Source organism: Nycticebus coucang, chromosome 9 (assembly GCF_027406575.1).
Source record: "Nycticebus coucang isolate mNycCou1 chromosome 9, mNycCou1.pri, whole genome shotgun sequence".
NCBI lineage: Eukaryota > Metazoa > Chordata > Mammalia > Primates > Lorisidae > Nycticebus > Nycticebus coucang.
Genome location: NC_069788.1, coordinates 114,948,755 through 114,972,921, shown reverse-complemented (window position 1 = coordinate 114,972,921; position 24,167 = coordinate 114,948,755). Strand labels below are relative to the sequence as shown.

The following is a 24,167-nucleotide window of genomic DNA, read 5'->3' as shown; positions in this document are numbered from 1 at the left end:
GTGGGCAGGTGACGTTCAGCGCCATTGTTCACAAAGGCTTCCAGGCCCACGTGGGGGCTTTCAGGCCCTCAGAGGCTTCTTACTCATCTCCTCTTTCCTGTGGCATTTCCACCTCCCCCCACGGTTATTTTTTTTTCTTACATACGAAAATTCCCTGGAACCAGTTCCAGTAACATCTAGTTAAAATCTGAAACAAAAGGGAGGAAAGGACAAGTTTACAAGGAATCCCAGAAAAGCAGATGCCTTCATTATAACAGTTTTATTCAAGTCTCTGTATGCTCCGGTGTGGAGACCAGGTGGAGATCAGCATTACACCGTAATACAATAAGAGGTTCAGCCATTGAACCAAGCCTGCTTGGCGTCCCTAGTGAACAACTTACAGTACCTCGAAAGAAAAAAAAAAGCCACAGGAAAGAACCTGATGAATTTCCATCAGACTTTTTCATCTTTAAATATTGTTGACAACATACAATAACTTAAATCCCAAAGCAAAGTGGGAATACAAGGACACAGGGTCAGGACATATGGACAAGACATTGGAGCAGAGAAAGTCTAGGGATAAAAACTAGTAGCTAATTACAGAGGAACAAAACAAACCCAAGTGTGAACTTTCACTTTACCTAGACTCAAAGGCCCTAAGGGGGAGGGAATCCCAAAGAAAGCTTTGCTGTAAACTATATAAAACCCACCGCCATTTTCCTATCCTTACTGCTCTAAAAAACACAGTCTATAATATATCTGGGGGAGGAGGTGGCTGTAGGGGAATGTGGGGGGACATGGGGGAAGGGTAGTGCAGGAAAGCAGAAAGGAAAGTTAACGAGTTCATCACCTCCCTTCTTTGCTACAACTAGGTACCAAGGGCACGTGGCTCAATACGACAAAAGGCAAAGGCCTGATTTCAAGTTCTCAAGGAGGAGACATGAGCTATAATAAGGCTTCCAAGCTCGAGAGACTGAGAGAAGTGGGGGTGAAGCTACAACAAAGAGCAGGAACAGGGCGATGGTGGGGCTAGAAACATAGGGAGAAAGGCCCAAGCCCTCATTGGTGCTGGGACCAAAGTCGTGGGGAGGAAATGGTGAGCAGGAAGCAGACAGCAGGTCAGCGGAGCCTTGGGGAGGGGGAGGTCCGGTCACACAGGCAGGTGACGGTATGCCAGGAACACAACTCCTCCCTGGACAAAGGGCAATCTCAAAGCCCAGGGGGCTAGGCCAGCTTTCTCTCAGGGCCCAGGAATATGCTCAGTGAAAAGTGAGCTGACTTTGGAACAAGCACATCAGCAACTTGCTTCCCAGCTGTGTGGCCCTGGGAAAGTTACAGAAGCATCTGAGCCTCATTTTCCACATCCTTAGATGGGGGCAATAACCTCCTACTGGGATTATTATAAGGAATCAAAAAATGTATATATAGAAATCTCTAGGATGGTGCCCCCCATACGGAAGAAATTTAATGGTTTCTTATAATTTATTAGTCCCCATACCTAGGGCAGGATCAATACATGCTTCACTCTGACAGTGACGAAGAAACAGCTATAGCCAGCATGGCTTCTGAAACTGGAGGTAGAGAGGTATGAGGAGAATGGAATAAAGATGACAGAGAATAATGATGGTGACAGAAGCGACGCAGGTGCAGGAGGTGATGGGCGACATGGTAAAGTTCACTGTGTGGGCACAGTGCTGGGGAACGCTGACCTTGGTACACAAGGGCATGAAACACCTCCACTCACGTCAGTCCCTTCTGACAGCTGAAAGGGAGAATGAATACAGTTTATCCACTTCTGGAAGTCAAAGACGTCCCAAAGAGGATTAAGATGAGAATCTAGCCCCCCATCTAGGGGATGTGGGGCATTCTGAAGAAAAGAAAAATGTTTATAAATGAAAGATGAACTTCTAAAAAGGATGCCCTTCCCTGTAATCACATCCCTTCCCCTCAGAACACAGACACACCCATAAATGGCCTCAGGGTTCCAGGGAGCCTGAAAGACGGCCAAGGAAAAGTCACCCTCAATTTCAGATCCAAAATGAAAAACTCCTGCATATTTCCCTGTTACACACCAACACGCTCCTGTTAAACACAAACACTCTCAGAGAACTGCCATTGTACACAGGACAAGAAGGGGAGGATAATTAAAAATGAGACAATATGAGACCTACTTCACAGTGGTACCTAAGCCCCCCTCGCGGTCCAGGGGAGGGGCAGGCAAAGCTGAGACAAGGCTGAGGCTGAGGTGAATGAGACACTCTCAGCTGCAAAATTCAAGGGGGCACCAAAAAACTGAGTAGTCAAGAAAAATCATACTTCAGTGCAGTATTTTTAAAAATCAGAACTAATGAAAAAAATCCAAGTATCGAAATTTTAAGTAAAGTCAGGCTCTGTCTGGGCAGGTGTCAAGCTAGGCTGGAAGGATTTCAGGAACATGGCAAAATACCACTTCTCCAAACCTGGCCTTGGACTTCAATGAGTACAGAGCAAAGTAACACCATGTCCACGGGGCTGTCACCAGGATTCCTCTTCTGACTATTCTGACCTACAGGTTCAGAATTCCCAGGTGACCACTCCACACAGCCCAGGAGGAAAAGCCTATCTTTGAACCCCTGGAATTGTACTTCAGTGTCCCATCCTGAGATAATGTATCTAGTTGTCATGTCCACGCCTGCCAATCCGTCTGGTAAAACTTGGGGTGGGTACTTGACAGGGAGAGGTCAGACCAGACAGGAGGGGAGATGAGTTCAGGGAAAGCCAGTCTAGGGCAAGGGCTAAAGAGAGAGAGGTGTGGGAGAGTGTCAGTTCTAGCGACCATGTGGAGACTAAGGCTCTTCTCCCTTTCCAGCTCAAGGCCCTGAGGAGGCTCCCTGCAAGGGATGCAGGGAACACAGGGACCACAGGCAGTGAGAATCAGGAAGGACCAGTCCTACCGGCTCCAGATCAAGAGTAGCCTAACATTCTAAGCGTCACCTTGCTAGATCAGGGCCCTCTGCGAAAAGCAAATGCCAGGGCTTCCTGCAACCACAGAAAAGAACAGAGAGGGTTGGGCTGGCTGCCAGAAATCTCGCCAGGGCTAACACTCAGTCAACCAGTCAACAGTGGGAGAGGAAGTCAGTGTACAGTCACCTGGCCTGTACAGCCAACCAGAAGTCCATGGCTGGGTCATGCTAATTAGACATCTATGCCTTGTTAATTAGCCTTAATAGGCCAGGATTTCAGTTTCTGCCTTCAGGCTTCCAACACCAGCACCTGAGGTGGGGAGTGCCCAGAGTAGCAGTGCCAGGGAAAAGTCTGAGGGTGAGGTCCTCCCCAGAAGGAAGCAGTCAAGGTTTTTGATTTTGGGGTTTTTTTGTTTTGTTTTGTTTTTTCCTGATCTAGGAAAACATTGATTTGTTTCAAAGAAGAGAGGCATTTGGGAATTTGCTTCTAACAATATCATATTTTCACCAGAATACATTCTCAGACCTGAAGCCAAGGAGAGAGGCAGATAGTGTATTAGGTTGAACCATATGAAATTGACCTACGACCATACATATATTTACACACACACACATTTCTCTGCAAAAGGCAATGATCTAGCAAGGTGACGCTTATCAGTGCTGGGACTGTGGGCTCTAGGACCATACATTTTAAAGTTAAAAGGGCTACAGGTAGAAAGGTAGGTAGGTAGCATTGTTCCTAGATAGACTTCTAAGGCCCAGAGAGCAGGAAAAACACGTGCAAATTCTCACAACCAGTAAGTGGAAACCTAGGAAAAGCCTGCAACTACAGAAATGGCAGCACCTGCTTCTCCCTCCAAATCCTGCACAAGGCAATCCTCCACCTCCTGAGCATTCTTACTCCTCTGGCTTTTAACAAAAAGTTAAAGTAAGAATGCTCAGGTGTCTCCTTTGTAGGGGTGAGGAAAGAAGAAAGGGGACTCCAGTGTGGGGACCATGAAGCCAAGAGTGATGACAAAAGCCAGGCCCACCTCACAGTGTTTCCTTGAGTCCCTGAGCAATAGTGGCTGCAGGAAAAGAGGCTTTCTGAGGAGCCCCACACATGACACATGTCTCAAGGGCAAAGGGACCCTTTTCCAAAGAGCAGGAATTGGCCTGATCCAGGCTCTAACAAATCAGAATCTGAGGATAACCCCAAGAAATCAGAGATGCCAACCGTCATTCTGCTGCTGCCACCAACCTTCCCATCTGCATTTCCTCCTCTGTAAGACACAAATGGTGAGGACAAATGTCACACAAGAGCCTGTACCAGGCCCCCATTAGTCATGTTAAGCCAACTCCTCTTCCAGAAGCCAAAGCACGAAACAGAAGGCGTGGCCTCTCGGGGTGAGGATGGTGAGAACCACACTCCGGACAGGAGGGAGCTTCCTCTAGGAGCTGGCAGAGCCACTGTGCTTCTCTGGTGCATAGTCATTGCCTTTGTGAAGCATGTGATGATCACTTTTAAAGGGAGGAAATTTGAGAGGGGCTGAGAGACAAGCCTGGGGTCACCCAGCCGGAGCAGGATAGGGAAGAGAGCCAACTTGTTCAAGTGTCAGGGCCTGAGAGCCCGACTCAGCAAGGAGTTCAAAGAGCTCTTTAATTTCTGACTTCACTTGAATCTTCAACTTTAAGCATTAGCCTTTTCCTAACAGCAAGCATACCAAGTGCAGAAGGGAAATGATGTCATTTTTTAGAGGTCAGGGGAAAAGTCAGCACTCTTCTGAGTAGTTCAAATGTAAGACATCATTGGAATTATTACTGTTATTACTACTATCAGATTCTAGGGATGCCAAAGGATGCCACGTTAAGAGCACCTGCCAAAGCCTCTTGGAAGTAACATAAGGATAACTGAGACATCTACTAAGCCTCCTGGCAGCAGTCTGGGTCCCTATGGGTGTAGGATAATCTGAATCAGCAGTAGGCGCTGAATCCTCCCAGGGGTGGGGGCAGAGAGCAGTATCTGCTCCTATCACTGCCTTTTAAGTGGTGAAACCTGCCAAGAGCAGAAAGAACCTGTCTCTCAGGAAAGGGAGGGAAGGGAAGGAAGGGGAGAAGGAGAGGCAGGCGCCTGCCACACCAGTGCCCATCCACAGCTCAAGAGCCAGCTCCTCACCATGCCACACGGCAAGGGAGCCCAAGAGGACAGAAAGCCACTCACTCGGACCTGCTACTCCATAGGTCCTTAGCCCACCCCCAGCCTTGCCCCGCAGAGGGGGCATGACAGGCAGGGACCCACCACAGACGGGTTTAGAGGATCTGAGAGACAGAACTCCCCCACCTGCATGGATGCCCACAGCAGCACCTTTTGAATAACCCTGTTTTTGCTTCTTTCACTGTAATTATTTCCTTAGCAAAGATCCAGTCTTTGCTCATCTTTCTCCTGGAAGGATGAGTAAGAATTGGGTTCAATCTCTCGCTCAATGGCTGGTGGCCACCATTCAGTGAAAGATGAAGGCCACCACTCCTACAAAGATGGCTACAACCTAACAAAATGGCAAAAAGAAAAAATGAGCCAAAGAAAAATCCCTGCCCCATACCACAGAGCACTATCCAGAGCCAATGTAGTTCAGACTACACTGTAGGCTGCACCCAACCAGAGGACCACTTAGTGGAGCCAAGCTAGACAGATGTGTTCATGGCTCGGGCAATGGGGCTGTGGAGGGCCCAGGACAGATTATTCTTGTCATATCAACAATGAGGAAGAGTCACTTGGTGGCTTGAACTGATGAGATTCACATTTTTTCACCTCTTAGCTGAGGAGTAGGGATATGGGGGCAAAATTAATCTCTTACATATTGGCCTTGCTGAACAAGGGGAAGGACAGGAATGAGATATAATAACAAAACCCTGGGCGACAAAACCAGAAGCACCTCCCTGTCCAAGACTCAGGGAGGCCCTTGAACCAAGGTGCTAATGGGCTCATAAAGCCAGGAGCAATTTGAAAACCAAGGCCACTCTTCAGTGATCTCCAGGGCAGAACTTCTACCATAGTCACAGAGCAAGAGTAGTGATGACCTGATGCATTGCTGTTGCCGAGCAAGAGTAGTGATGACCTGATGCATTGCTGTTGCCGGTCACACCCCTCTCCTCACGCTGGCAACCAGGCAGCAGATGCAAGGAGCCTGCAGACTGACCTTCAGTGTCACCAGAGAAATATTCCAAGATAAAAGACAGTGCAGAGAGGAGAGGGGCATGACCCCAGGACTCTACTTCCAATTGAGGGGTCAGCCCCACGATAAGACAACTGTTCACGCACAACACAAGAAGCCTCCGAGTAATGCAGTAGTGATGATGTACATGAGAAAGGTTTAGAAGCAACATTCAAGTTAAGGAAACAAATTCCAGGAAAGTCAGGGTTGGCCTCTATTGTCCTTGCTACCCAGCACGAGGGGGCTACCTGTCTACAGAGACAAGTGGAGGCCTTGGCCAGTTTCCAGTGCTTGGACATGAAGGCTACCGTACATCAGTGGCTGGCTGGGCACCTTATAAACAGCATCACTTTAGCACATCCATTTATGGAAGGTGGCTCCACTTGAAGGTCATCATAAAATGGATGGCCTGGCTGAGAAGGGATCTCCAACTCCCAGTGTCCATGACCTACCACCCTGTGCTATTCTGGTGTGTTGCAGAGATATCTACTAACCAAATATATACCCTAAAGCTCATGAATTGCAGGGACTGGAAGGAAGACCCAGGGAAGGGAGTAACATACAATGTTCATACAAAGAAAAAAAAGAACAAATGGCAGAACTTTGTCTTTGACTTCAGAAGTGGCACTAGTGAGTAAGTCTCCCCAGGAACTATTCCTAGGATGAGCATCTATTTGTATCTGTACCTGATCTGGCCATGTCCTGACCCCAAGTAGATAGATGGACACCTTTAACAGTGCTGGTTTCTGTCCTTGAGTGTTTCCAAAAGGAACGAGGACAGACTCTGTTACTTGCAACACGGCTGTGTTTTCCCTAACACCCCATGCCCACCAGTTCTCTCTGGGGCAGTTCCCTTTTTCACCTGTGGGCTCAAGTGAGTAAGTGGGGCTCCTGGAAGTGCAGATAAGCACTGCCAAGCCTGTCACCCCCATGTTGCCACCCTGGAACACCATGCCTTCAGTCTGGCTTAGGACACAGAACAGCTCAGCTCTCACAGCAAATGAGATTCCAATTCATGGGTATTGGAGGAGAATGGAGGAGGAGCAAAACCAATCCCAGAACCTCCAATACTGATGTTGGGAGGCTGAGCTCAGGGCTGACAGAGGAGCCCAGGATAGCTCTGGGCATACCCGACTGGCTGAGGACAGGGAGCAGCAGACAGATTTGGCTGAGTGACTGCAGGGTCACCCTAAAGGCGAGGAAGACTGGAAGGTGGGGGACATGCACGCACCCCTCGCTCCCCTACACAGCCACAGCCCCTTCCAGTGGACAGGGGTAGAGGGGCCCTGCAGGGCAGGACACCCTCTGAAGTGGCCCTGTTCCCATCCCTTCCATCTTCAAAGTGCATTATCAGTGCAAGAAGTAGGGCTGGATCTCAGGGGGTCCAACTCTGAGAAAGGGCTGTGCCAGCCAGCTCCCCCCACCTCCTCCTACTTCCCCCTTGGCCACCCCAATCCTTTCATGCTAAGACCAGAACTCTTGCTGGATCTCATAAGGAGCGGGCCTGTGTGTGTTCAGTTCCGCTCTGCACAGCGGCACAGTGCTGTCCTGGCTCTGCCCCTCTGCATCCACATCCAGAAGCGTCCGCTCAGCAGGGGGCAGCGGCCCCGCCTGGAATGGGAGCAGGGCTGGGAGTGCAGGCCGCTCCTCCACGGTGCTGCTGCTGCTGGCAAAGCAGGAGTCCAGGTTGCTGGGTGTCTCTGTGCTGGAGCTGTTGGCTGGGGAGGCGCTGCGGGCGTGGCTGGGGGACACAAACCACCACGGGTCTAGCCGTTGCCGATTGGCAGAAGGACGTGGCCGAGGCAGAAACTCCAGGGTCTTGGGTCTCTCCAAGGTAGAGTCCTGCTGTGTGTTCCAGCGCCTCGGGGTTGGGGGAAAGACCACACTGGGGTCAGGGAGACGGGGAAATTCACCTGGGTCTCGGCTGGGACTGGGGGTTTTCAACATTCCTGGTCAAGAGGCAAAGGGAGAGGCATCAGATGAGGGCCCCATGTTCTGGGGCCAGATTCACCCTGCTCCCTCCCCACCAGCTGTATCCCGATGCACTGGGCTAGAATGAAGTAGCAAATGTTTACGGAGCACCAGTGTGCCATGCAGCATGCTGGGAGGCACTGGGGAAACCAGGGAGCCAGAAGGCCATGGCCCCAGCACTGGTAATGAAAGGACGTACGGAACATCACATCTGTGATGGAATAACTTGAGGCACATACATGTCAGCAAGTGACCCCCAAGCTAGTAGCTTTGCTTGTCAATAAAGTTTTACTTAGAACACAGCTACATCCGAAGTCTGGTCTCCTGCTACGGTAACACAGTGAAATAGTTATAACGGAAACTGTACGACCCGCAAAGCCTATAATATTTACTATCTTGTGCTTTACCAAAAAGTTTGCTGCCCCCTGACTTAAGGGCATGTTTGCTCATTCACTGTCGTCCATTTAATAAACATGTGAGAGATAGGACCAGAGCTAGATAGTGACATCTAAAGGTGAGTCTATAGGGCGTCTGTTCCCAAAGGTCACATACCTGAATATAAAAAAACGTGTCCAGGAGGGAAAGTCAAGCCAATCAGTTAGACACAATTGTCACTACTGACACTTAACATCTCACTGAAAGGCTCTTTCCCTACTGGACTGGCAGTGTTTCTAGGGAGCAATAGATGGCGGCAGAAAAGACCCAGGATGACAGTGTGTAGGTGAGGTGTCTCAGACATCAGGTGGGGAGGCCAAGTACGCATACAGGGAGAGCAACCCAGCCAGACACATCTCCGGGTCTCAAGAGGCAGCCACGAGGAAGGGCTGAGGGCTGAAGGGCATGATGATGGCGGGAGCTTGCTTTATGAGAGTGTGTGAGTAAATGCTATAATGAGAAGCAAAGGCCCAGCTCTGTGGCAGAAAATACCCCTCCCACGTGCAGAGAAGGATTCCTTCTAATTGCATCCTCCTCAGGGAATAACCAGAAGCTACACTCCTGCCCTTCGGTCCCATGCAGGCCCTATCTCACTCCAAGGGCCCAGGGTGTTCCAGGTCTGAGTCTTCTATTAGTCTTCAGGGCAGAACCCCTGAGGCACAGGGCAGAGAGAAGGCAGCCAACCCTGGTCACCTCCCCAATCCCAGGTCAGTATTTCTTGACTGGCTGGGTTTGGGGAAGAAAAGAATTTACTCACACGCAGACATGGAAAGAGGAAATGAGGCCCTTGCCCATATCGTCACTCCCTGGGGAGGTGCAAAGAAAGGGAAGAGAAACCAGAAAGGGAAAGAGACCCACCTGCTCCAGGACTGGGGCTCAACCCATTGCTGGAGGGGCTCCTGCTAGCCAGGAGAGCTGCCGGCTTGAGGGCCCCATCAGAAGGAGTCCGCCGGTGACCACCTGGCTGCGGGGGGGCTGTGAGTGTGACATGGGTGGGAGTCAGAGACTGGTTAGGGTCTCGTTTGAAGCGCTCCACCCGGAAGTTGACCAGGGGGTTGTGGGTGCACGGGGTCAAGGGCGGGGCCTCCACTGGGCTGACCGGCATCTCATACACCACGATCTCGTCACTGTCGGAGCGCAGTAGGGAGCGGGTGGAGTTGCACTCGGAAATGGAGGAGAGAGAGAGCAAAGTGAGGGAGGCAGAGGGGTCTCCTAGCAATAGCATGGGCTCTTCCTTCTTGAAGAGCTTCCGGGATGGGGGGCTGGTGCTGCGGCGAGGACGGCTGGCCCTCTGAAAAAGACCCTCACGCCTCTTCTTCTCCTCTCGGGCTGGTGGCTCAGGCTCCTCCAGGGGAAGCAGCTGGCATTTGCCAGCTTCCAGCAAGTCAAACCCTAGGCCTGTGGCTGCGAGGACAGCCCCGCAGCCAAGCAGAGCCACCTCACAGCGGCGGTGGTGAGGACTGCCCCGCTTGAGGCTGTTGGTTGGTGTCAGCTGAGGGGTACTGGTGGCTGAGTTGACTGGGGTAGGCTCCTCATGGGCCCCATCACTGGAAGGGCCTTCCCCATCCTCTCCACGAGGAAATGGGATACAGAGGTAGGACTGGTTGGGTGAATGCTGTAGACGACTCTCTCCACTCTGTGGGCCTTCACCGTCCTCATCCTCTGTGAAGATGAGAATGGAAGGGCAATGAGAAATGGTGAGGAAATAGCAAGAACAAGAATCTGGTCCCTTCCCCCAACCCTGGGCTTCCTGGCTGTAGTGTCAGGGATACAAAGGTCAAATAGTCTGATGAGCAGGACATGGAATTGGATATTAGGGCTTTATCCTCCCACACGCATCTGTGCCCAATATAAGGAAATCACTCTTATTCTGATCCCATTTCCCTATTTGCAGAAAATGGCATCTGGTAATTTGCTACTTTCTTCACAAGAGATCCTTAACACAAAGTACGGTATGAGTTTCTTGAACAATGGATACAACAGGAACATTCCTAATGTTTTGGTTTTGGTTTTTGAGACAGAGTCTCACTATATCGCCCTGGGTAGAGTGCCGTGGCGTCCCAGCTCACAGCAACCTCAAACTCTTGGGCTTAAGAGATTCTCTTGCCTCCACCTCCCAAGTAGCTGGGACTACAGGAGCCCACCACAATGCCGGGCTATATTTTTGTTGCTGTTGCATTGTTGAGCTACAGGTGCTGAGCCGGTTCCTAATGTTTTTGTACCTTAGAATTGGAAGGGCCTCTGGGTCTCTAGAATGATGGCTCCTGTGAAGGGTTAGACTCCCCCACACAAAAGGCAAATCTACTCTACAGAGCATATCATAGCCTCAGAAATCTACAAAGTGCTGATAGGGCTTAGAGAAGCCCTCCCATTCAGTAATCATCGGGTAACACTGTGAGAGCCCCCTGGAGGAAGGCCGCAGTGTCCTGTACCCTACCCTCAACCGTGAGGACTCCCCACATTACGATATGAGGAAATAGACCCAGAGAGGGAAGTGCCTCGTGTAAGGCCTTACCCTTCTGCACTGCCCTAAGGAGACTGTTACTGGCCCCCTGAGATAGAATTCCAAGGGCAGGCTCCATGGTAGCTATAAGAAGAAATTGCGGGGCAGCACCTGTGACTCAAAGGAGTAGGGCCCTGGCCCCATATACCGGAGGTGGTGAGCTCAAAACCAGCCCCGGCCAAAAAAAAAAAGCAAAAAAAAAAACAACAGAAGAAGAAATTGCGATTTGGGACGACTCAAATCACATGGGAGTAGAACAAACTAAGGAGGGGTGGGGTGGGGGACCAGGAGCTGAGTGAAAAAGGAGACAACCCCCCTCTGAGTAGTTCCAGAGGTCCTCAAACAGCCCTAGGAGCTTGGGTAAGGATCCCCTGAGGGAGCAGGGAGAGAACCAAGACGAAGCCAATGCTTACCTGTCTCCATAAGGCTGGTGAACCCTGGCAGGGCTGGGCTACTCCTGGGGCCCTTCCCCAGGTTAGGAGCACTGGACGACCACTGTTTATAGCCATCTACTAGGGACTTGAGGCTGAAGCGGAGGGAAGAAGGAAGCCATCAGAACCAGTTACTCCCCTCACTTGACCTCAGCTCCATGGACCTATGGAAATGTCTCTCCCCATCTGCTTCACCACACCAAACAGCCTCAGGGGACAGGCAACAACTCTCACTGCTTCACAAACACCAGTGCACATGTGCTGGGGAAAGCAAGGCAGTGATAAGATGTACTCCGCCACATGCCACTGTGGGAGTGCAGAAAGATTTGGTGGGCAGCCAGCAAGAAAAGACAGAAAGAATAAGGACTGCCCAGTCAGTGGGGGTCTTGCCCAGATCCACCCACTCAGTGCACGGACACTGAACGAAAGCACTCATGACATTAGAAATGCTGTGATGCCAAGACGCTGCAGAGCCAGGCACGCCCCAGGCAGCAGAGCTAGCAGAGGTGAGCCAGATCATTCCATGCACACCGCTCGTCAGTCTCTCCTTCCAAGCTTACACCATGCTTAGGTAACTTTCAAAGCCATTCGCTTTTCAAAAAGAAAAATCAACAAAGCTGCACCAACCCAGTGCACTTTGGGACAGACCTATGTGGGCAGTACACAGGGCTGAAGCAGGGGCCTCAGCTTGTCTTGGAGATTGAGAGAAAGAGGACAGGAGCTCGCTTTCAAATCCCTGTGATCAGCTCTTGTGGCAAGCCAGTAACTCTCTGGGGATACAGCGTGGCACCCTGCTGACCCCCTTGTAGGATGGGAGGATCAGAGGCCTGGGAGCACTGGTCTTTTCCCTAGAGGACAGTGAAGGGAGGATGGAGGAATCTGTGGGCTATGGATGCACTGGAGATATTGGGATTATGACCAGAGGTGGCTCCTTTTTTAAGGCTAAAGAAATGCTCAATTAAAAAGCCTACTTTCCCCAGAGTCCCAGCCCATCTTGAGGAAGGAGAAGGACCAACTTTTCTCCTGACCTCGTAACTCTGTTTCAAGTGCTATGAGAAACGCTAATGAATTAAAGTACGTTCCAGCCACCCCTGGTTTCAAACAAAATACAGAGCCAGAGAGAAGCACACAGCTAAACCCACAGCCTGGAACTTCCAAATGATAATCTTATAACTTCACTGCCAGCTCTGGATCCAAGAAAACCCAAATTAGCAAAATCAAAACCCATGCTAAAGACAAAAGGATAAATAGCCACAAATATTCTCCCTACAACTAAGGGTGCCAGGAATAACCCAACAATTGGAGCAGTCAGCAAAGTGAAGAATAAGATAAAGTCAGATCAACACAGGAATTTTCCCAAGGTGCACGAGGGTACTGCTTAAAACAAAAATAAAGTCAGCTCAGCCCTAGCAAGAATGAGGCTTCGTTGTAGGGCGTATGCTATGAGAAAAAGGAAACGGAAGTGGGACTGTTAACCAGCACAGTTGGTGAAAGGGTGATGATTAGACTCACCCCAAGTGGAAATGCGGAGATTCTGATGGGGTACTTAAACCATTAGCTTTCTCACGCCTCTGAGGGGATCTTCAACAAATAAACAGAATCAGTAGCAGGCAACAGCGGGCACATCAGCTCAGCCTCTCCTGCACCAAAATGCCCAAGGCTGGACTCGAGCGCGTTGCCAGCTGCCTCCCCCTGGTCCAGTCAGCAAAGCCCACACCATGAAAGAATCCTAAAAAGATGTTCCTACTTAATCTGGTACAGGCTCAGGACCTGTCAGTCTGCAGGACAAAGAGCCCTGAGCAGCCACAGCATAACTGCAGGGGCCTGTGAACCCACAGATCCCCAAAGCTGTCCACTGACAAGTGTGTATGTTTCAGACAGATACATACCATTTTGTAAAAGGATGATGATGTGAATTTACTTAACAACACTGAATTCAAGACAGCTTTTGGTCAGGATATATTGTCTTTGGCAACAGATACTAAAATGAAAATCATCTAGAGGTTCTCAAAAATTTGTGACATTAACCAGGTCTTTCCTTGAGGCTGGATGGAATGAACTTTTATTTCTTTGATAGGAATTACAAATCATGAAAATATTAAGTCATATATTTTGACCTGCTTCCAAAGTTTATGAAGGCAAATCTATGGAAGTAGGAAGAAAATTCCAAAGTTCATTATTTCGTAATGTGAAATAAAGTTAATTTACTATCAAGACAAAAAATATCTCTAAATGAAGCAGAACCATAGGAATTACTGGACTCCACAGCCAGCCTGGTAAACCCTACCTAGAATCACATTTCTGTCAAGGAATACCAATAGACTTAGGGTGACTAAGTTTCTTAGACCCAACTCAGCCCTATTCTAACCCAGGGCTCAAAGAGCAACCAGAGAGCCCTTGCTCCTACGGGACTCAGTAGAACAGAGCAATCCGCCATCCCCAAAGTACTCCCTTGCTGAATTCTTACACCACTTAGCTACTTTGCCCTATATAGCTAGATTTTCTATTCAAAAGTATCTAGTGACTTCTGAAGCCCGCCTAGCTTCAGAGAGTCCATCGTTTATGAACTAAACTGTCATTTTCACCTTTAGCTTAGATCCGACATGAAGAAATAATTGATCTTGGACATAAAATTATAGTATTTGAAGGGTACCAAGGCCAGTTACAGGTTCAGGGCACCTGTAAGTCTATTATTCAATCTTACAAGCTCTTTGGAAAGTGAAGGAGACTGCTGGTTCTCTTTGCACTTAGAAAACAATGTTTTAGATTCTAAACATCAAGAATAAGTATCAATTATTTTGTCCATTCTTCAAGTATGAAATACAATTGCACGAGAAGCTGGGAAGAACCCTCATAGCTAACGTTTACATATGTTTACCGTGAGCCAGCAAATCCTCTGCCCATATCACACAGATGAACTTAACTTAATCAACCCTTGCATTGGCTCCATGAGATGCGTACTAATATTACCCCCAATTTTATACATGAGAAAACACTAAGTTTACATAGCAAGGCATGGTGGAGCAATTCACACCCAGGCAGTCTGGTGCCAGAATCCAAGCTCTTCACTCCTCCACTCTGAGTGCCTGGCATGTGAAGAACTGGGACTCAGGGGTGAAGTTGACCTTTAGGCCTCGACCCCACAAGTGAGCACATTCAAGGCACTCAGGTTCCCTGTGCCCTGCCCAGAGCAGGTCCTCATACCTGTCAGTGCAGCTGTGGAGTGAGGCCCAAAAGAAGCCCCAGTGGGTTACCCAGCTGCACTCCCAGAGCTGGGATACTCTGCTGCCCCTGCTTCAGGACAAGCCTCTAGTCAAGAGAGTCCTCCTAGCCTCTGTTCTCCCTTTTCTTTCCTCTGAACGGATGTTTTAGGGGGGAAGAGGCAGGGATACGTAGAAGACGCCAGCATAACGTTTACATTTGGTTAGCGCCTAGGCTCTTTGATACTCTGAGTACGGACACCTCCAGGGGATGTCAAAGGTTTGCCAGAGGTGTCCAACCTGCGGCCCACAGGCCACAGGCAGATGTTGTGAGGACTTTTTTGCTTACCTGTAGTTCCAGATATCAGGAAAAATATGCACAGGCTTTTTTTTTTTTGCTAATCAGCTTTCACTACTGTTTGCGTATTTATTTATTTTTGCAGTTTTGGGCTGGGGCCGGAGCCCTACTCCTTTGAGCCACAGGCACCGCCCTGTTTGTGTTTTAATATGTGACCCAAGACAACTCTATTCTTCCAATGCATGGCAGAAGAGAACAAAGGCTGGACCCCCTGATTCTGCACGTTATCTATCCATGGCAACATCTGTGTCTCAACAGTGGTGCTAAACAGCTCCCACAGAGCCATTAGGATCACAATGCCTAAAATAGTTATTATCTGGCTTTTTAATGGAAAAGGTTTGCCAATCCCTGCCCTAGGAGGTTCCAGGGAACAGGGGAGTGAAAACGTCTGTTGTAAAGACCAAGAAGCCTGTAATTTCTCAGAAAGCACTGAGACACGTTACAGACAGGAAATATCTTCCATGGGTTTTTAAAACGGTGTGCCTATGTGTAAGTGAGAAAGCATCTCACTTCATTTGGCTCTTACCCTTCATCTCCTGAGGCAAGCTCCCTCTGACCAAGTGTGCCTGGCCCCCACGTCCGGCCCTTCTTCTTTGGGGCCCTCTTCTCCTCCTCCTCCCCTTCTTCCTTCGGGATGACTGAGCTCCTGCCCCAGGTCTTGCTGCTTTCACCGGGTGTCACTGTGAATAACAAAGGTTGGATGGGACCTAGAAAATGGACAGACAGAACACCCTGACACTAGCCTATGCACCGCTAGACACACACAGGCACACACACATACACATATGGAGCTTGAAGTCGTCTAAAACTCTGAGCCCACATGGACCCTTCTAGGAAAGTAATGGAGCTCTTGGGCACCAATCCTATAGCTCTCTTACAGTACTAAATTTTGGGAAAACTTCCAAAATTTTCTCAAGTCCAATGTCAAGCTAGAGCTCAGGCCAGCCAGACACTGAAGTTCCAAACAGATCTGACATTGTTGGGTGGAAACAGATAGTGGGGGGATGAGGAGGCAGGAGGAGTCAAAAAGAGAAGGGATGAGAAAGGTGTGGAAGTGTAGAGATTCTGCGAGGAAAGGGCTGGAAAGGAAGAAAGGGAGGAGCTCAAGACTGTGGAGAACCAAGTCAGGAGTGGGAGGAGGGTGGGAAGGAACCAGCCTAGAGAAATACAGAAGGTAGGAGAAGAGGAGCCATCTTCTGATTCTGACACCTTAGAGCAAGGGTGGGGACTCAAGTGGCTCACGGACCAGGCTTTCATCATAAAGAGCAAAGTGAACTAGTTACCAAAAAATAGGAAGTTGAGGGGACTGAGGCAAAATATGGAGTACGTGGAGGCTGCTAACAGTTCCAGCCAGCTGTGACCATATAGAAAAAGGAACCCACTGGTTTAATTTTTCAGGGAAAGCCAGAAATCCAGGGGTTTTAAATGAGATCTACCTTTAAATCAGAGTAGTGAATTCATTCTATATATATATATATATATATACACACACACACACACAGATACACACACGTGTATGTGTGTGTATTTTATTTTTTCAGCAAATACTACTACAAAAATAAAATTGGTCCAGATTTGGCCAATTATAAAGTATTTGGCAAGTTTCCTTAGGACCTATGCTTTGGAAAAATCCTTCCTTGGGAGACATGGATAGAAGAAAAACAGTGATTCCCCAGATATGGCAGAGAGTGTGCCTGATCCCCAGGCCAGGTACCATCCTGTATCTACATCACACACCAGTTTCCAATGACTTTGTAATTCCTAGACCACTCCAGTGCCCAGAAAACCCTCTGCTGGTATCTGACTTAAGAGTACAAGGGTGAGGAGGTAGCAGTAAAGTTAATGGAGATAGGCAAGGGGGAGGCGGAGGGTGTGCGTACATATGTGCACGTATATACACATGGCGAGAAGAGTGCCAGAAGTTATGGATGGAGCAAGCCGGGGCCAGTCGGTGGCTGGACAGAGCAGGGGACAGGTGCCCCTGGTGTGTTCTGGCCCCAACTAATTTGGGAAACAGTCTCACACTGGATGGCGCGAAGGCGAGGAATGATGGTGGGGCTTGCAGGAGGACTGGAGCGGCTGTTGATAAGACTCTTCCTTTTATCCATGGTGGGGGAGGCCTGCACCGTGAACTTGTGCTGGAAATCTGCTTAAGAAAAGACAAACATACGTGTAAGCTTTAAAATTTTCCCACAATCAAATTCATGTAAGAAAACTGACATTTCCTGGCAGGCCTGAGGGACAGGCCCTAGTTTCCTGAAAAGCTCTTTGTTCACCTGGGAAATGTTCTCTTTCTGAACCATCTATTTTTCCCAAGGGACACAGCAAGATTAAAACTATGAAAAGCTCATCCAGGGACGCTTCACACTTGTAATCCTAGCACTCTGGGAGGACAAGATGGATAGATTACCTGAGCCCAAGTGTTCAAGACCAGCCTGAGCAAGACCAAGACCCCATCTCTACTAAAAACATTCAGACTAGCCAGAAATCATGGCAGGCGCCTGTAGTCCCAGCTTCTCAGGAGGCTGAGGCAGGAGAATCACTTGAACCCAGGACTTTGAGGTTGCTATGAGCTATGAAGACTCCACGGCACTCTACCCAGGGTGACAGAGTGAGACTCTGTCTCTAAAAAAAAAGTACAAAAAGATGGAAAGTTCATTACCCAAGTGAACTTCCTTAGACAGTCTTCATAAGCTATCCATATGACAAATATAAGTGGAACAATTAAGTATTGAGAATAGCTTTTTAGCTCATGAGATCTTATTGATCATTCTAGGAAAGTGAACTTAAGATTCTTGGTTTCACATAATCTATTATATTATTAGATAGATTTGGCTATCTTTTCTCAGGGACCATAGCAGGGAGACCAATGCTTCTCACTACACGCAGGCAGAGCACAGCTTTAAGAACTAGCCCTTGGTGGGAAGTTCGGGAAGTGAGAAAGATGGGACAAATGGCTCCAAAACTGACATATTCCAAAGGCAGTCAGGGTACAGAATAAAGAATATAAAGCTTACAGCTCTGAGATTCTGAGCTTCAGTATCTTCCTCTATCAAAGAGGTATAAAAAATAGCTGCTTGCTTAAACCTAGGTTTTCCCACTAGACCGTGACCTCCCTGCAGATGGGAACTATAGCTTTTACATCTGCAATCCATGCAATAGTATGCTGGCACCCAGATGTTTGAAAAGTGCTTAAAGACTCCACACTGTCCAAAAAGGAAAAAAAAAAATGTACAACCAGAAAGCACGTCCCACGAACACTTTTGTCCCATTTCATTGAATGAATTCCTTTGTCTGTACTTAAGCCACCATCCTAGTGCTTAAAATCATCTGGTACTGCTGCTATGATGCCATTTTTCATTGGTTCCTTACATTTCTGATAGTGCTGCTTCCCAGGGCCTCATAGACTCAGAACACTACGAATGTTTTTATCTACACAAACACACACTTTAACACTTACCTCCCTCCATGGGTACACGCCATCAAGATTCCAACTCATAGCTTCATACTTCTTTACATTTTACCCAAGGCTGTGATGCCACAGCTGTACCTGTATTCAGCTGATGCCTGTCACTCACTGAAAGGCTATGAGTAAATCTTACCATGTAAATTCTTAAACATTAAACCTACTCTCTTGACTGTATCCAGAACCAATTCTTTAAAGAAACCTTGAGACAAGTTATTTAGGAGAGCCAAGACTTCTCTTATCTTACACACATACACCTGGAATTGTTTTCCCTCAATTACATGCTTCCTTCTCTGGTCTGCCTGTGACCTCTCTAATCTATCCCCACTTGACATTCTGTGTCCACTCACGCCCAACAACTGCCCTGGAGGGGGTAGATTTTCAGCATGCCAGTCTTTCCAGGGAACAGAATGGCTCCATTTGAGGCCCAGGGCCTTCCTGAAACCTTCTGCCACACTAGCTCCCTGCTTCCCGGAGGGGCCCCGGCCACTGACCAGACGGGAGGCTAATACGGTTGCCATCCTTGAGCTTCAGCCGGTTCTTCCTGAACTTGCCCTTGCGTTTCTTCACCCGGGGCTTCTCCTGGCACAGCTGGTGGATGATGATGTTGAGCTCCCGTTCCAGGATGTCGATCTCACGCTCAGCCAGCTCCTGTTCCCGACGTCGCAGAAGCTCCTCCTGGTTCTTCTGCTGCAGCGCAGCCCGAGTCAGCTCCTCCTCCCAGGTGCGCAGCTCCTGCAAGATGGACAGAACCATCAGAGAGAAGAGTGGGGCACTCAGTGCACAGGGCCCTGGGTGAGGGCTGGGAACTCCCAGAGGGTTCACAGCAGCCCGGAGAATGCTCCTGCGACCCTCAGTGGAGAGCAGGCTTTCCAGTTAGCTGGGAAATGAACACCTGGCCACCTTGAACAGTGGGACACAGCCAGAGAAGCGAAAGCCACGGGCCAAGCCCTAGAGATGAGGGCTGGGAGTTTCTAGTTGCTCCTTCATTCTTTTTTTTTTTTTTTGAGACAGAGTCTCCCTTTGTCACCCTTGATAGAGTACTGTGTCATCACAGCTCACAGCAACCTTAAACTCTTGGGCCCAAGCGATTTTCCTGCCTCAGCCTCCCAAGTAGCTGGGACTACAGGCACCCACCCCAATGCCCAGCTATTTTTTTGTTGCAGTTATCATTGTTGTTTAGCAGGCCCAGACCAGGCTCGAACCCACCAGCCTGGGTGTACGTGGCTGACGTTCTACCCTCTGAGCTACAGGTGCCGTCGCTCCTTCATTCTTAATTAAAACTGTATGTTGTTGAAAAAAAAAATAGGAGTTTGTATTGAAAATATAATAATGTATTTGAATTTTATAGCCTTGATTCCATTTTAAATTTTTTCTGTTATGTAATGTACACAAAAGATTTTTTTTTAAAACTAAAGCTAACTTCAAGCTATGTCTAGTTTAAAATGTATGCACCGCAAATGAATCATCCTCCAAGCATCACTTAACTTTCAAATAAAAGTAAATATATTTCCAAGGTGGTTGTTGAAAAGGAACCTGAGGCCAGGCACCGTGGCTCATGCCTGTAATCCCAGCACTCTGGGAGGCCAAAGTGAGTAGATTGCCTGAGCTCACAGATTTGAGACCACCCTGAGCCAAAGAAAGACTTTGTCCCTAAAACTAGTCGGGCGTTGTGGCAGGCCCCTTGTCCTAGCTACTCGGAGGCTGAGGCAAGAGAATCGCTTGAGCCCAAGAGTCAGAGGTTGCTATGAGCTATGATGCCACAGTACTCTAACAAGGGCGACAAAGTGAGCCTCTGTCTCAAAAAAAGGAAGAAAGAAAAGGAACGTGAGAGGTGTCACCTAAACCTTCGCGTCCACTTGATCAATGAAACCTCAGAGGTATGTGGTCTTAACTCTGACCTTACTGTAAAGGACAAAATTTGCTCTGGAAGGATCACGAGAGCACAGCACAAAGAAGAAAAAACATTTCCTGAGGTCCCTGCCACGCACTGACTGGAGAAGCAAGCTCGTCTGCTATTCCATCACAAACCCCTAAACTCACTAACTGTGCAGTGGGCTCAGAAGGTGTCGTGCCAGGGCAGACCCTGCTCTGCAGCACCTCAAGGACAGCCAGTCTCACCGCAGAAGGGAGAGGAGGAGCCAGAAAGCTGGAGGGCAGAAGTGGGACAAAGTTCCATTTGGAATCTTAGCCAAGAATAGTTCTTTCTGTCCTCCTCTGAGAATAGTGCTGGGCAGAACCACTTCTTGCCTCCCCCCTTTTTCCTGCGTGGATTTATAAGTGAGCCCAGCATTAAGTTCCTAGGAAAAGGGCAGGGAATAGAGAATCAGGATATTGGAGAGGAAATAAGAATGAAAACAACATGTGTGTACAGGCAGTGCCCAGGTTACAAATGAGATAGGCTCTGTAGGTTTGTTCTTAAGTTGATCTGAGTGTCAGTGAGAACAGTACATCACCTATCACCTGTAAGAGCCTCTGCTCATAAGTGTGAGTCATATGTCAGTCAGATGTTTGTAACTCAGGGACTGCCTGCATAAAATTTTAAAATCTCAAATCTAAACTGTTAACACTGGTTACACTGGGCCTGGGATGGAAGTGGGGTATGTCAATAATGTGAGACAAACATGTCTAAAAAGCAGGCCATGCCTCAGGAAAGCAGCCACAGCAACACTTCCATGGTCAAAACTTCATTTCTCAATGAAATGCTCCACTTTAAGAAGCCATTCTGAACTAAAACAGTGTAGAAAGGGAAGCTAGAACTAGAAAAAAAGTGTGTGAACACTTACTGGGGAAGCGAGCAGCAGAGAGCAGGAACGAAGACGGAGACAAGACACAAATAAAATACTCTGATGTTATAAACTTCCCATTCCACTTGTCTTCCATCTCCCAAGAGAATGTCAAAATGACCATGAGAGTGCCAGAAAGGAGAGAAAAGACAGGAGGAGTGTCTGGTACCTGTAGGTGCTCACAGGGGAACAACTACGGAATCAACAGATGAGTAAGAAATAATAAGGGACGACAGGACAATTTCATAAATGCAATCCCTCTTTACAGGAACATATGCGCATCATAAGTTCCTGAGAGCCAAACTTGAACTTCTGAACTTCTCCTTCTCTGATAAAATAAACCTCAAACTGACTGTGGTGTGGCCTCCACATCTTTGGTTCCTCTGCCTCACCAATAGGAGAACAAAAACACATGAGAGACACAGAAAAATTATTCCTGCTCAGTTGATTTTGCTATCAAATGGAAAAGTTTAAAAGTTCAAGCTAATTTCAACCTTCCTAAATGCTCATCTCCTACATATTCTTTCTTTTCTAAGACACGATTTGGATCTCAGCTCCTTTCCTTCAAAGGAACTCAAATTCTAGACTAGAGACCAATCCATTCTCACAATACCTAGAAGCAGTACGTTAAGCCAATCTGGAGAATTAAGCTGAACCACAAAGAGGTTATTCAGGATATTCATGGAGTATATGTCTCGACCCCATACACCTGGAAGGCTCTTGCACATGGTAAATCCCTACTCATGTTGGACAGCATGCAAAAATCACATCTTCCACATACGGAGTGATTTAACAAGAGTCACTGCAGGGGGAAAGCTCCTTATACATCTTACTTTCATTGACCCAACCGTACCCTTACAACAGAGAGGCCTCATAGCACAGTGGTCTGCAACAAGGCGCCCAAAATGCAGGTCCCAACTTCACCATTGTGAACAGTGTGGCCTTGGATGAGTTCATATGGGCAACACAAATAATAGGGAATTAATAGCACTGACATCATAGACATAAAACAACATAAATTATAAGAAAGAACAAAGAAACAAGAAAGCAGGACACACAGCACATGCTCTGCAAATGTCAGCTGCTGTGACAATGGGTTTGACTTTTCCTGGTAACTCACTGACAAAATCTAACTTTCATTTTTCTTACTGGGTGCTACCCTTAAAATTTCATCCATTAAAAGAAAGGTAACAAAGAGTGGGTGATTCAGTGATCCAAAAAGTAAAAGGCCAGCAACTCTGGAGGTTCTTCTAGTGGGAACAGCATTGGTGACAGGAACAGACTCTTAATAATCCCTGTTCAATGGTCAGCGCAGGTCCACCCACCAGGTTTGTCAGAAGCTCACGCAATTCTTCTACAGAATGCTCACTCACCTGCCAACGGTACTATGTTTAGGATTGCCATGTTCACTTAAAAAGAGTTTTATCTCTTCAAATCAGCTCCAAATATTATTTTTAAGTAATTTGTAGAGGGGGAAAAAAATGATGATGTCATGAAGAATGTAGGTTTTGGAATGAGAAGGTCCAGGTCTGAAGCTCTGCTTCCCCACTTACTAGCACTGTGACTTCAGGCTAATCACTAACCCTCAGCTCTGAAATAGAAATGGTGACAACTGTCCTAACAATGGTGGCAGGAGCCATGAGACCTCTGGATAAAATAATCGAAATGGTCTCACCCAAAACTTTAAAGTAAAAAAACTGGGAAACTAGCAGGGCGTAGCAGCTCACACCTGTAATCCTAGCACTCAGGAGGCCTAAGCAGGTGGATCCCCCGCAGCCTGAGGAAGAGCAAGACCCTGTTTCTACTAGAAATAAAAAAATCAGGCGAGTGTCTGTAGTCCCAGCTACTCGGGAGGCAGAGGCAGGGGGGATCACTTCAGCCCAGGAACTGAAAGTTGCTGTGACCTCGGCACGCTTTAGCCTGGGGCAACAAAGTAAGATTCTGACTCAAAACAAAAACAAAAAAACTGGGAAACCTAAAGCCACAGACAATTTTGGCTACTATTATTATCAGCTGCTGTTATCTTTACAAATGCCTAGTATTGCAGAGTGAGAAAAGAAAAAAGAAATTAACCAAGTCCATACAACATCCCTTTTGCCCCTAGCTATACCCCTTAGAGTTAGTCCTGCCACTACAGTATAAGCAATGTGACTGCTTGTAACTGGCTTCACCTGAGGGCAAACTGACTGCCAGTGACACACCAAGAAGGCAGAAAAGGGCCATGGAAACAGAAAGGCAGATCTCTAGTAAGCTAGGAGTCTCTGAACTCCCTGCTTGGTATGGTCTCGGAATGCTTTTCCTGAAAACATGAAAAATGCTGCACAACTTCAGACCTTAGCCCTAGCGCACGTTCTGCTTCCAATTCTGATGTCAAAAGATGCTGGCAGGATGTTCTGGTAACTCTTCTCAATGTTGAAGTTTCCTACCTCAAGTTAATCTTCCTCTAGAAGTCCACTGAACAACCAAGAAACCTTTCTGGAACCCACTCACATTTTCAGCAGCAGGGTGAGACACCCAGCTGCTACCTGCCCAATCATACACTTGCTCTGGTTTGGACAACCATGAGTAGATGCCAAGCAGGAAGGTGGTCAGACTCAATCCAGAGGCCCCGGCAGAGAAGGTCCATTCATTCAGTGCATGACTTTTTTTCTCTCTTTTTTAAAACTTTTACCTTTTCTTTGGCCCTGAGTTGGTCAAACATCTCCTGAATCTCATGTTTCCAGTCATCCTGCAGGCAGTGGAAGGAGTCCTTGGGCATTTCAAAGAAACCAGACTCCTCTATGGTAGTTAGCTGATCCAGGATATTGGTAAAAGATGGTCGTGAGTGGGGGTCGGGATTCCAGCAGTCTGCAGGGGATGCGTGAAGAAACAGAAAGCGTGAACAGACAGAAGCCAACACGAGACT

General features: G+C 47.9%; 1 protein-coding gene across 2 annotated transcripts in view; it reads right to left on the bottom strand.

Moving 5' to 3' along the window:
• Nucleotides 1–245: 245 nt before the first annotated feature.
• MAP3K9 (mitogen-activated protein kinase kinase kinase 9) overlaps nt 246–24,167 on the bottom strand; it is an 84,920-nt gene continuing 60,998 nt past the window's right edge. The window contains exons 5-13 of one of the 2 annotated variants that reach the window (XM_053601290.1): nt 23,934–24,109; nt 18,971–19,211; nt 17,034–17,156; nt 15,537–15,690; nt 12,965–13,033; nt 11,435–11,547; nt 9,377–10,180; nt 6,017–8,061; nt 246–5,978 (exon numbers count right to left, since the gene is read on the bottom strand). In XM_053601290.1, the coding sequence (XP_053457265.1) occupies nt 7,577–8,061; nt 9,377–10,180; nt 11,435–11,547; nt 12,965–13,033; nt 15,537–15,690; nt 17,034–17,156; nt 18,971–19,211; nt 23,934–24,109 (2,165 nt within the window). In that variant the 3' untranslated portion in view covers nt 246–5,978; nt 6,017–7,576. The remainder of the gene's footprint in view (nt 5,979–6,016; nt 8,062–9,376; nt 10,181–11,434; nt 11,548–12,964; nt 13,034–15,536; nt 15,691–17,033; nt 17,157–18,970; nt 19,212–23,933; nt 24,110–24,167) is intronic. The other variant, XM_053601291.1, reaches the window with a different exon arrangement.